Source organism: Pseudophryne corroboree, chromosome 7 (genome assembly GCF_028390025.1).
Source record: "Pseudophryne corroboree isolate aPseCor3 chromosome 7, aPseCor3.hap2, whole genome shotgun sequence".
In the NCBI taxonomy this organism is placed as follows: Eukaryota; Metazoa; Chordata; class Amphibia; order Anura; family Myobatrachidae; genus Pseudophryne; species Pseudophryne corroboree.
In genome coordinates, this window is record NC_086450.1 from 66294525 (window position 1) to 66308360 (window position 13836).

General features: G+C 46.9%; 1 protein-coding gene across 1 annotated transcript in view; it reads left to right on the forward strand.

The window, feature by feature from the left end:
- Positions 1-13836, forward strand: part of PCNT (pericentrin) — a 474261-nt gene that overhangs the window by 197786 nt on the left and 262639 nt on the right. Inside the window, exons 25-26 of the mRNA XM_063933256.1 lie at positions 8643-8855; positions 10413-10642. Coding sequence (XP_063789326.1) covers positions 8643-8855; positions 10413-10642 — 443 coding nt within the window. The remainder of the gene's footprint in view (positions 1-8642; positions 8856-10412; positions 10643-13836) is intronic.

The following is a 13836-nucleotide window of genomic DNA, read 5'->3' on the forward strand; positions in this document are numbered from 1 at the left end:
TATCTGCCCAGACATAGAGGTAAGGGAAGTAGACTGCAGCAGGCAGCCCTTTCCCAGGAAAAGAAGCCCTCCACCGCGTCTGCCAAGTCCTCAGCATGACGCTGGGGCCGTGCAAGCGGACTCAAGGTGGGGGGGTAGTCTCAAGAGTCTCAGGGCGCAGTGGGATCACTCGCAAGTTGACCCCTAGATCGTACGAGTATTATCCCAGGGGTAAAGATTGGAGAGTCGAGACATCTTCTCCTCGCAGCTTCCTGAAGTCTGCTTTACCAACGGCTCCCTCCGACAGGGAGGCAGCATTGGAAACAATTCACAAGCTGTATATCCAGCAGGTGATAATCAAAGTACCCCTCCTACGACAAGGAAAAGGGTATTATTTTTCCACACTATATTGTGGTACTGAAGCCAGACGGCTTGGTGACACATAGTCTAAATCTAAAATGTTTTGAACACTTACATAAAAGGTTCAAATCGAGATAAAGTCACTCAGAGCAGTGATAGCGAACCGGAAAAAAGGGGACTATATGGTGTCCCTGGACATCAAGGATTACCTCCATGTCCAAAATTTGTCCTTCTCATCAAGGGTACCTCTGGTTCGTGGTACAGAACTGTCAATATCAGTTTCAGACGATGCCGTTTGAATTATCCACGGCACCCCGGGCCTTTTTACCAAGGTAATGGCCGAAAAGATGTTTCTTCAAAGAAAAAAGGCATCTAAATTATCCCTTACTTGCACGACCTAAAAAGGGCAAGTTCCAGAGAACAGTTGGAGGTCGGAAGAGCACTATCTAAAGTAGTTCTTCGACGGCACGACTGGATTCTAAATATTCCAAGAATCGCAGCTGTTTTCCGACGATACGTCTGCTGTTCCTAGGGATGATTCTGGACACGGTTCAGAAAAAGGTTTTTCTTCCCGAGGAAAAAGCCAAGGAGTTATCCGACCTGTCAGGAACCTCCTAAAACCAGGAAAGGTGTCTGTACATCAATGCACAAGAGTCCTGGGAAAAATGGTGGCTTTTTACGAAGCAATTCCATTCGGCAGATTCCATGCAAGAATTTTCCAAAGGGATCTGTTGGACAAATGGTCAGGGTCGCATCCTCAGATGCACCTGCGAATAACCCTGTCGCCAAGGACAAGGGTATATCTTCTGTGGTGGTTGCAAAAGGCTCATCTATTGGAGGGCCGCAGATTCGGCATACAGGATTTGATCCTGGTGACCACGGACGCCAGCCTGAGAGGTTGGGGAGCAGTCACACAAGGAAGAAACTTCCAGGGGGTATGGACGAACCTGGAAAAGTCTATTCACATAAACATTCTGGTACTAAGAGCAATCTAAAATGCTCTAAGCCAGGCGGAACCACTCCTGCAAGGAAAACCGGTGTTGATTCAGTCGGACAACATCACGGCGGTCGCCCATGTAAACAGACAGGGCGGCACAAGAAGCAGGAGTGCAATGGCAGAAGCTGCCAAGATTCTTCGCTGGGCGGAGAATCACGTAATAGCACTGTCAGCAGTGTTCTTCCCGGGCGTGGACAACTGGGAAGCAGACTTCCTCAGCAGACACGATATACACCCGGGAGAGGGGGGTCTTCATCCAGAAGTCTTCCACATGCTAATAAACTGTTGGGAAAGACCAATGGTAGACATGATGGCGTCTCGCCTCAACAAGAAACTGGACAAGTATTGCGCCAGGTCAAGAGATCCACAGGCAATAGCTGTGGACGCACTGGTAACACCTTGGGTGTACAAATCAGTATATGTGTTTCCTCCTCTGCCTCTCATACCAAAGGTATTGAAGATTATACGGTGAGGAGGAGTAAGAAATACTAGTGGCTCCGGATTGGCCAAGAAGGACTTGGTACCCGGAACTTCAAGAGTTGGTCACGGACGACCCGTGCCCTCTACTTCTGAGAAGGGACCTGCTACAACAGGGTCCCTGTCTCTTTCAAGACTTACCGCGGCTGCGTTTGACGGCATGGCGGTTGAACGCCAGATCCTAAAAGGGAAAGGCATTCCAGAAGAAGTCATTCCTACCTTGATTAAGGCAAGGAAGGAAGTCACCGCGAAACATTATCACCGCATTTGGCGAAAATATGTCGCGTGGTGCGAGGATCGGAGTGTTCCGACGGAGGAATTTCAACTGGGTCGTTTCCTACATTTCCTACAATCAGGATTGTCTAGGGGTCTCAAATTGAGATCTATTAAGGTTCAAATTTCGGCCCTGTCAATATTCTTCCAAAAAGAATTGGCCTCAGTTCCTGAGGTACAGACTTTTGTTAAAGGAGTACTGCATATACAGCCTCCTGTGGTGCCTCCGGTGGCACCGTGGGATCTAAATGTAGTTTTAGATTTCCTCAAATCCCATTGGTTTGAACCATTGAAAAAGGTGGATTTTAAATATCTCACATGGAAAGTGACTATGTTACTGGCCCTGGCTTCCGCCAGGAGAGTATCTGAATTGGCGGCTTTATCTTATAAAAGCCCTTATCTAATCTTCCATTCGGATAGGGCAGAACTGAGGACTCGTCCGCATTTTCTCCCTAAGGTGGTATCAGCGTTTCACCTGAACCAACCTATTGTGGTGCCTGCGGCCACTGGCGACTTGGAGGACTCCAAGTTGTTGGACGTTGTCAGAGCCTTAAAAATATACATTTCAAGGACGGCTGAAGTCAGAAAATCTGACTCGCTGTTGATACTATATGCACCCAACAAGTTGGGTGCCCCTGCTTCTAAGCAGACGATTGCTCGTTGGATTTGTAACACAATTCAACTTGCTCATTCTGTGGCAGGCCTGCCAAAGCCTAAATCTGTTAAGGCCCATTCCACAAGGAAGGTGGGCTCATCTTGGGCGGCTGCCCGAGGGGTCTCGGCATTACAATTCTGCCGAGCAGCTACGTGGTCGGGGGAAAACACGTTTGTAAAATTCTACAAATTTGATACCCTGGCAAAAGAGGACTTGGAATTCTCTCATTCGGTGCTGCAGAGTCATCCGCACTCTCCCGCCCGTTTGGGAGCTTTGGTATAATCCCCATGGTCCTTTCAGGAACCCCAGCATCCACTTAGGACGATAGAGAAAATAAGAATTTACTTACCGATAATTCTATTTCTCGGAGTCCGTAGTGGATGCTGGGCGCCCATCCCAAGTGCGGATTATCTGCAATACTGTACATAGTTATTGTTAACAAATTCGGGTTATATTGTTAAGGAGCCATCTTTAAGAGGCTCTTTCTGTTATCATACTGTTAACTGGGTTTAGATCACAAGTTGTACGGTGTGATTGGTGTGGCTGGTATGAGTCTTACCCGGGATTCAAATTGCCTCCCTTATTGTGTACGCTCGTCCGGGCACAGCACCTAACTGGAGTCTGGAGGAGGGTCATAGGGGGAGGAGCCAGTGCACACCACCTGATCTGGTAAAAGCTTTACTTTTTTGTGCCCTGTCTCCTGCGGAGCCGCTATTCCCCATGGTCCTTTCAGGAACCCCAGCATCCACTACGGACTCCGAGAAATAGAATTATCGGTAAGTAAATTCTTATTTTATTACTCGGCAAGCAGCGCTGGGCAGTCCTCTGGATGCCAGCGCTGCTTCTCCAACACTTCTGCCGGCGCTGCAACTCCAGACATGGTGAGGTACTTTCGGCAGTGCACCATGAGCCCCGACTAGCAGGGGCACATGGAACAGCCCCGGACTGCACCCTGAACATCTTAGTAAGGCAAGGCAGGCTTCCACATGCGGGACTTTGCGTTTAGAAGTCCATACCTCCAGTCCTGGTAGAGGAACCGGATGGTGTTGATGTGCACCCAAGCCATGGGTGTGGACTGCACTAGACCACCATGGCTAATTATACTGGTGCTGGAGACGATCCTGTAACCGAACAGAGAACCTGGTGACTTAAATCAGCAAGGGAATGTCAGCGCTTCACCAGCGGTCCCTCCCTCTGCCAAAGGCGCAATTCCACAGCGTTCTTCCCACTTCTAAGCGGCTCCTCCTCCCACATGAAGACAGTTGGCAGCCATTTTCAGCTCTGTGCAGGTCTCCAATCTCCCTGTATATTTCTCCCAGGAGTCGGGTTATAAAGCGCCACTGTGGTTGAGTAGTTGAATTTAGTGCCCATTGCGGTTTTATTACATATTCTGCATTGTATGTGACTTACGCTATCTCTGCTGTTTGCCTTTCCTTTCTGTCAGATTATATCTTTTCCCTCTTTTCTCACTGTACCTCTATGATACTGGTGTGTGTGTGTTCACGGTGCTCCACATTTTATTGCATTTGTGGAGTTAAATTGTCACATACGTACTGTTTAGTGTTACACACTGCTTATTGCAATATTGTGTATTGTACCTCCCTGCAGCTATGTCTGGCAAAGGCAAGGGAATTAAACAGGCTCTTGCTCTCACATTAGTGTCCTGCAGGTCCTGTTCAGCAGGCTTATCTCCACAGGATGTGTTGCAAGATGGTCAGTGTGCCTCTTGTTATTCCCCAACTTGCCAGTCAGAACCTCCAATTCCAGCACAGGAGCCCCCCATGGCTTCTTTTTCTCAAATGCTGGCAAAAATTGCAGATCGCATTACAATCCGGCACTAGCTTCCACCTACGAGAGTGCTGCACCAGTTACCACAACAGGTACACCAGGCTGTGCTGGTCATGCGTGTCCCTCACCCATGGATGGACATGTTCCCTGCCTCCGTGCAGAGTCTGGCTGCCTGTTCTGCTGCTTTTCACCATATATTGCAGGTCCATGGACTCTTGCCTAGTAACACCGCTAAGCGTGTTGTGCCATCCTCACAGTGTACACCGCTTCTGGATTCTGAGGAAATGCTCATGTAATGCAGAGAATGCAGGTCGCTCTGATACTGAATCACCCTCAGGGGGAGGAAGACTTTCAGTCTAAATAAAACATTGCTGCTTTAGTGAGGACTGGTAAATTTACTCTTCAGTTAGAAATTGAGGAATCCTCACCTAAGGCAAATGATCCTCTTTGAAAACACCAGAAGGTAGTGATGGCAGAATTTCCCCACTCTGATTACTTTTACTGAGCTCATGAGTATAGCATGGAAGGCTCATAGCAAAAAGTTCCATGTCTCTAAATGGCTGAGTTCCTTTTACCCTCTTCCAGCAGCAGATTGTACTAAGTGGGAAAACCCCCTGGCAGTGGATTCCCATGTGATGCGTTTTGTAAAAAGCTCTATCTTGCCTACAGCATCCTTCCTAAAGGAGATGACGGGTAGACAGGTGGGTGTATGTCTTAAATCTAAATAGCTATTTCTCGCCCTGCCATGGTAACTGCCTTGGTGGCAAAGGCTAATGAGAGCTGGGCAGATGCCCTAGAGAACAGTTTTCCCTCAGTTGCTACACGGAGCAACTGTCATATGGTGCAAATATCAGATGCAGCCTTTTTTATTTGATAAGTGACTCTGGATACTGCCCTCCTAACCTCCAAAGCTTTGTCAGTGGTCGCCCTGCCGCATTATTTGGCTTCGTTCCTAAAAAGCTGATGCAAATTCCGAGAGAGCCCTTGTAGCACTTCCTTATATGGGGGGAGAATCTTTTTGGACCTAAGCTGGACAAGATTGTCATTACTCTCGCAGTTTCTAAAACAACTTTCCTGCCATCATCCTCCTCCTTCCTAGCCTCGGACTTCCTCCTTTCGATCCTTTCACCCCCAGGGCAAGGCCAGAGGCCAAGCCTTTCCTCAACAGTCACACACCACAGAGGCCTCTAAGCCCAAATCCAAGCAAGCCTGGGCTACCAGATGCCCAGCTACCAAGCCCGAGGATTAACCCTCAGCATGATGGAATGGGCCGCCTCCTGGGAGGTCCCAGGGTGGGAGGCCGACTTTTTCAGTTCGCACACTATTGGCTTCTGGTCACAACGGACTCGTTGGTTCAGGAAGTGGTCTCTCATGGGTAACGCCCTCTTTTTTCTGAGATAACTTCCCTGACAGTACTTTCACATAAGCGCTCCCACAGAACTTGACAAAGCTCAGGCTCTCTGGACTGCTATTCAATCCTTACTACATTTAGGTATGAGAATTCTTGTCACAATGGGGCAAGGTCTTCTACTCGATGCTCTTCTTAGTCCAGAAACCCAATGCGTCCCATCGACCCATCCTCAGTCTCAAGCTACTGAACAAATATTGGCCAGGTTTCGTTTGGAAACTCTCCGTTCCATTGTTGTAGCTATGCAGCCTGGGGACTTTATGGTCTCTTTGGACATCCATGACACTTACCTAAATGTGCCTATAGCGCCCTCTCATCAGCAATACCTTCGGTTAACTGTCCTACACCAGCTTTTCCAGTTTCAGTTACTGCCTTTTTAGGCACTGCCATTGCGGCTCAGCTTTATCGTCTGGGGATCAGAATAATCACTTACCTGGATGACCTGCTTATTCTGGTATTCTCTCCAGAGGTCCTCAACTACCATCTACAAGTAACCATAGCCTTCCTGCAGAGACACGATTGGCTAATCAACTGGAAAAAGTCTTCCCCAATACCCTCTCAGGATGATACATTTGGGAGCTCTTCTGGATGCTCACATGCAGAGAATCTTCCTACCAACGGTCAAAATTGTGACACTGCAGCTACGGGTGCGCAGATTGCTCCACAGTCGTAGAGTGTCCATTCACTCCGCAATGCAAATCTTGGGTACCATGGTAATCCACTTTTGACATGGCAGAATACGTTCAGTTCCATTCCAGGCCCTCCAACACCTGATCATATAAAGGTGGAAAGGCCAACCCAAATCAGGTAAAATCACAGACAATGGTCTCTCTTTCTGGTCTGAAATTTTTGCCAGCATTTCAGAAAAAGAAGCTGTGGGTGGGTCTTGTGCTAGAATTGGAAAGGTTGACTGGCCAGGTGGGTAATAACAAGATGCACACTGACCATAGTTTCAAAAGTTCAGATATCCCTTTCGTGGTGGTTACAAACCTCACACCTGGATAGGGGTCGCCCATTCTGGATTGCAGATTGGGTCCTCACCTGAGGTGCAGTCACCGGATGTCACATCTTTCAAGGCCGTTGGACTCCTGCTGAAGGGATCTTACCTATCAACATCCTAAACTTTAGAGCGGTCTACAGGGTCCTCCGTCTGTCTCGGGACATTCTTCAGGGTTGTACTAAAAGTCCAGTCAGACAGCGCCACAGCAGTGGCTTATCACAATCACCAGGGAGAACCTCGCAGTGTATCGGTAATGATGGAAGTGGCGCACATTCTTCATCCCTGGGATTGTCAACTGGGAGGCAGACTTCCTCAGTTGTCGGGATGTACATGCCGGCAAATGATCTCTACATCCAGAAGTCTTCCAGCTTCTTATAGACAAATGGGATCATCTGGATGTGTAGCTCATGGCCTCAAGGCACAACTACAAGATTCCACTGTACGGGTCCGGGACAAGCAGCCTTCGCGGACGCACTTGCTGTCCCATGGCCTTTCTGTCTGGCGTATCTCTTACCTCCGATCTCCCTCCTTTTACAGGGTGCTTCACAAATCCAAGCAGGAAGACTACACCGTGGTCCTGATAGCTGTCTCACCCCATTGGTTCACGGATCTCAACAGTTTATCCATAGACGTTTCTTTTCTACTTTCTCTACGACCAGACCTCTTGTTTCAGGGTCCTTGTTTACACCTGAACTTAGCTTGCCTGTCTTTGATGGCGTGGCTCTTGAATCATCCCTCTTAAGGTCTAAAGGGTTCTCCAGTTCTGTCGTCCAGTCTCCGTGCTTTACGGAAGTCATTGTTTGAACCACTGGACTCTGTGGACCTCAAATGGTTTACGGCAACGATTTTTTTTCTTCTACTCAATAAGATGAGTATCAGATTTGGGAGTGCTTTTTGAACTTTCATCATGACAGAGCAGTCCTCCAGACCAAACAGGGTTAATTCCCCAAGGTGGTATCCAGCTTCCATCTTAATTAAGATCTTTGTGTATCGTACTAGTTCCATGAGGAAAACGGATTCCCTATTTGTCCTCTGTGGATTCCACAAGCAGGGCTGGCCAACTAACAAACAGACTAACTCACAGGCTTACACGCAGGCTGATCTTCCTGTACCAAAAACAGTCTCTGCTCATGCTACTCGCTCTGTGGGTCCTTTATGGGCAGCCCTTTCTTTGCGGTCCATTGGATCCACGGGGCGCCCACTTGGAGGCACCTCGCTTCAATGGGTTAGTCTTCTTGGTCACCAGTTTCTGTCTCATTGGTATGAGTGTGTGTACCCTTCTTCCTTCTCAACTCTCCAGCTCCTGCCTTGGGCTTAACAAAACTGAGGAGCCTGAGCTGTGGGCGGGGTATGAGTGAGAAGGACCAATGCATCATGGAAGCTAAATAGCTAAACTGTTTGGTGCCTGATACTGGACCTCCACCATCATACCCCAATGTCATCCCTGTGGATCCTATGGACCTTAAAGAAAAAAGTAAAGTTTTACTATAACTCTTATTATTTTGTAGACCACAGGTAAAATAGATCTTTTTATCTCTTAATTTTTTGCCTGGGATGTACAGACATAATTTTGTAAAATGTTCTGCAGTACTTATTAGTCTGTGCTTTAATATATACTGTTGCTGTGAAGTATTGTATATGGCATAGGTTACAATCTCTCTATACATTTGTTTCTTTGAGTGGCTTTATCGGATTTCTGATGCAGGTCTTGTTGAGGGTTACGCTGCTGAAAAAGCTGCTCTAGAAGAAGCATTGTTGGCAAAGGAGGGCTCTCAGCACCAACTGGTGGTTGAACTGGAAAAATCCCGTGAGCAGCTGAAAGTCCTGACACAAGAGCCTTCAGTGTTTGGAGAGGAGAAGGAAGTGTTGCTGAGGCTGCAGGAGGTTCTGTCTGGCAGCGTGAGAGACATTGAAGTTGGTGTGTATCTTTAGAGAAACATTAGTAGAACCAGTTTAGCTGTTCATGGTATTTTGCACTTGACAATGTTCCAGTGTGTCTGAGATTTTAGAGTTTGTTTATGATTTTCTACATTCAACACATGCGCGCGCACACACATCTTTTGTATTTAAAAATAAAATAAAAATTAAACGGTTGGTTAAATGACACTGTTTATTTACTTTCCATACGTTTAGGGTAGATTTACAGTTTAAAATATATTGGCAAATAAAAACACAGTCCCCTGCTCTCTTCGTTGTATTTTATTATCTTGTTAGAGGACCCTGCTAAACTGTGGTTATAGAGGATTATTTCACATTTGTACGCATACAATGTTAATGGTAATCCTCCCCTTCTACACCCCTCATCAGTTGTGAATTTACCAATAGGCACGTGCTTAGAGGCGGCACTTGGATGCTTGTGTTGGTACTGTCAGCCCAAAAAGTGCCAGTAACTGCAAAATATTTCTACTGTACCATATGCCATCTTGAATGGAGTGTAAACGGGTAAGACATGCACATACTGCCCCTGTAAGCTGTCCTACTTAGTAAATATGTATACGTAATTAAAACTAAAAAATGTCATTGTCTTTTTATTCTACTTGGCTTTCATCAAATGAGGGCTTATAACCAATAAATACAAATAATAAAATTAGGCATGCGCTAGGCGTCCATTACTGTTGTGCCTAGGGGCACCCTCATCCATTAATCTGCCTGAAAGTGATTTATTTTTTTATTTTTTCTGTGTGTGCCTACTTGCTATGGTGGTGTGACAGATCTGGCGGATGCAACCTTTGATACAGCCTATAGGGAGCTTCTCGCAGCTAGGCACACGACAATTGAGCGAGGGTGTGATCTTTTGGCTTTTATGGCTGAATTAAGGAACAGTTGGTCTGGGGCCCTCCGGCTCTAGCAGATATGCATAATGAAGCGGCTTGACCCAAACACCTAATATGGTTTCTTCTAGGAGAGAGGATATAGACAATTTAATACAGGCAGTTCTTCCAGTCCCAGAGTAGCAGAAGGGCTTTGGATTTTACTATAAACCTCTCTTAGTCTAGAAATCAGATTCACTGTTTAGGCCAGTTTGAACCTGAAGACCTTAAACAACCAGCCTCAACTAGACAGGTTCAAGTAAAGTCATAATCAAGTTCACGGTGTCCTTGGACATGAAAGATGGTTATGAAAACAAAAAAGAGCAAAAAGTCCCAAGGTGCAACCAAGACCTCTGCAGCCCTATATACAAAAGGACCACCAAATCCCCATGAGATACAATAGACATGTCTGAAGATTGTATCTTAGGCATTGTAAAATTGGAACAGGACTGAGTGCCAAACTGTATACCTTTTTGTTGGTCTATGAAAGATGCTTATGTTGCATATTCCTAATTGGAAAGGACACGATTGTCTCTTACACACTGTGCATATTATTGTTAGTAAGTTTGGCTGACTATTTGGTATGACTGGGTATTCGTTAGCCTTCATGCTGACAGGTTCTGGGTTTACCATATGTAGCTTTGATCCATTTTTCTTTTCCTCAGAGCTGCTGAAGGAAACTGAACGTTTGGTGAAGGAGAAACTGGAGTTACATTGCCAAGCTAAGAAGGACCGTTCTAATTTACTTTCTCAGATGAAGGTTCTGGAAATGGAACTGGAAGAGCAAATGGTCCGTAACCAGGAGCTTCTGAGGAAATCTAAGGACCTCGGTGACCTTCAGCAGCAGATTCAGTCTCTAGAGAAGCAGCTAAGGCATCAGCGGCAGTTCATGGATGTAAGTATTTGGGAACCATTTATTTTTCTTTCTTTAAATCTGATGTAGCATAATTCAACAAGTTCTTGGTCCTTTAAAATCTTTGGAGATCATAAATCCTAGTCATCCCCATCATATCTGTATGCAGCCCATTCCAGGTTATTGTGGCTGAGTGTTGCATAATGGTTTTCTTTTTGGCTTCTGGGGAAAAAGCATGAACCACAAGCAGCAGAGATCATTAAAGGGGGGTACAGACGTAGCGATGTGTGCCACATTTTATTTGATGGGTCCATATTTTGTTTGCTGTAGGAACCAGCTTTCCAAATTTGCATTTCTAACAGGTCTAATAAGGAGAGTACATACAGAGATGGGCCCAGAGGAGGGACATCTTAAGGTTTTTTGCCAGCTCCAGGGTTCACTCAAAATTGCTTAGTACTGAATATTGGGGCAGCTGTCCTATGCATGGCATGTGAGGCAAGCCAGAGGCCACACTTGCCTATTGGGTGTCCCACAGAAGTGGCAGAGCCAGCATGACCATGCAAGATCCGTGGCCAAGGCTTTAGTAAAACTTGCTTAGCTTGCTGCACTTCCCAGGGAGCCAAACATGGTACCCACTTATCCTTCCTCATCCACTGGAACCTTCCCCTTCTTGGGCACTTGTCTAAGTGCCTTTAAATGTCCCTTGTCTGTAGCACCAGCAAGCTGAAGTTGTGGTGACTAAAGATAATGATTCTGACGTTTCCTCATGCTTTGACAAGGACTGTTATAAGTGGCATTAACAGTACTCTGCACCACAATAAATCCAACGCTGAGGAGTCTGGGCGCGGAGGATTCCTAGTAGTCGTCTGTTGTCCAGACAATCTGCTAACATGAGGGTGTGGTATACCGCACAGACCTGATCCCTAGGGATCTGTGTATATGTGTAGTGTTATACTAGATCTAGTGTTCGTTCTAGCACCCTGCACCTTTCAAAATCCATGCAGTTCCTCTTTCCTGCCTGGGGTGGCGCTCACTGCTCTGGTGCTTCTCAGCACACACAGGTCTGTATCACAGCGCTGAGTTACAGATCAGAGTGTGCAGAGAACGACACCACAGGCAGGAAAGAGGAACTGCACAGTGTTTGAAAGGTGCAGGGTGCTAGAATGAACACTATAGATCAACATTTAAGAGGAATATCAGAATGTGTACATTAGTATAGCTCAGTTGGTGGCGCTCCCATGAGTCATACAGTTTAACGGGTTGGGTATGTTATGCCGGCTGCCGGGAACCCGGCGTTCAGCATACCAACACTGGGATCCCTGCAGCAGGGTGGGGGGGGCCAGTGCAACAAAGCCCCTTGCGTGATCGCTGCGCTCGCCACAGTTTGTATTCCCACTCTGAGGGGTATATGCAATTGCGGTCGAATTCCCAAAATTGTCGAAAAACTGGACTTTTTCGCAAAAAAAAAATCGACAATGCAATTCAGTACTTTCCGTCAAAAAAACGGACTTTTAAAATTCGACTTTTTGAAATTCGACTTTTGTCAAATTCGACTTTTCTGCAATGGTACAAATGCGGCAATTCGACAAAATATATTCAATTGTATATTCAATTGAAGTTTGGAAATTCGACAACAGTGCTTTTAGACCGTAAATTCGTCATTTTCAATCCGCCACACTTTGGTGGGTGAAACTAATAAAAAAAATGTAAAACATGTTTTTTTTAATGTTATTTTTATTGGTAATAGCATATCTATTTATATTAGAAGGGATTAGGTACTTGGTTTGTCTTTTTTGGAGGCACAAGTATTTATATATATTTTTTAAATATTTTTTTTAGATAGAATGGTAAAATCCCGGAAATAAATGGCGTGGGGTCCCCCCTCCAAAGCATAACCAGCCTCGGGCTCTTCAAGCTGGTCCTGGTTCTAAAAATCCGGGGACAAAATGGACAGGGGATCCGCCGTATTTTTAAAACCAGCACCGGGCTCTGCGCCTGGTGCTGGTGCAAAAAAATACGGGGGACAAAAAGAGTAGCCCCCCCCCCCGTATTTTTTACACCAGCATCGGGCTCCACTAGTTGGACAGATAATGCCACAGCCGGGGGTCACTTTTATACAGTGCCCTGCGGCCATGGCATTAAATATCCAACTAGTCACCCCTGGCCGGGGTACACTGGGGGAGTGGGGACCCCTTCAATCAAGGGGTCGTCCCCCCCAGCCACCCAAGGGCCAGGGGTGAAGCCCGAGGCTGTGTCCCCCCCCCCCCCCCCCCCCCCCCCCCCATCCAAGGGCTGCGGATGGGGGGCTGATAGCCTTGAGAAAATGTCAAGAATATTGTTTTTCCCAGTAGTACTACAAGTCCCAGCAAGCCTCCCCCGCAAGCTGGTACTTGGAGAACCACAAGTACCAGCATGCGGGTGAAAACCGGGCCCGCTGGTACCTGTAGTACTACTGGGAAAAAAATGCCCAAATAAAAACAGGAGACACACCTTGAGAGTAAAACTTTATTTCACACCTGCCGACACACACATACTTACCTATGTTGACCCGTCGACTGCCACGTCTCCTGATCCGATGATCCGGGGTACCTGTGAATAAAATTATACTCACCTCAATCCAGTGTCCAGAGATAAATCCTCGTACTTGGCAAAAAACAAAACGAACACCCGGACCAGCGGACTGAAAGGCGTCCCATATTCTTGACATTTTCTCAAGGCTATCAGCCCCCCATCCGCAGCCCTTGGATGGGGGGGGGGACAGCCTCGGGCTTCACCCCTGGCCCTTGGGTGGCTGGGGGGACGACCCCTAGATTGAAGGGGTCCCCACTCCCCCAGGGTACCCCGGCCAGGGGTGACTAGTTGGATATTTAATGCCACGGCCGCAGGGCACTGTATAAAAGTGACCCCCGGCTGTGGCATTATCTGTCCAGCTAGTGGAGCCCGATGCTGGTGTAAAAAATACGGGGGACCCCTACTCTTTTTGTCCCCCGTATTTTTTGCACCAGGCGCAGAGCCCGGTGCTGGTTTTAAAAATATGGGGGATCCCCTGTCCATTTTCCCCCCGGATTTTTAGAACCAGGACCAGCTCGAAGAGCCTGAGGCTGGTTATGCTTTGGAGGGGGGACCCCACTCCATTTTTTTTCCGGGTTTTTTCCCGTTTTTTAAAAACCGCATCAAAATCCGTCAAATCGGCCGTTTTTCGTCAGCGGGACTGTCGAATCCGTTTTTTATTGAAT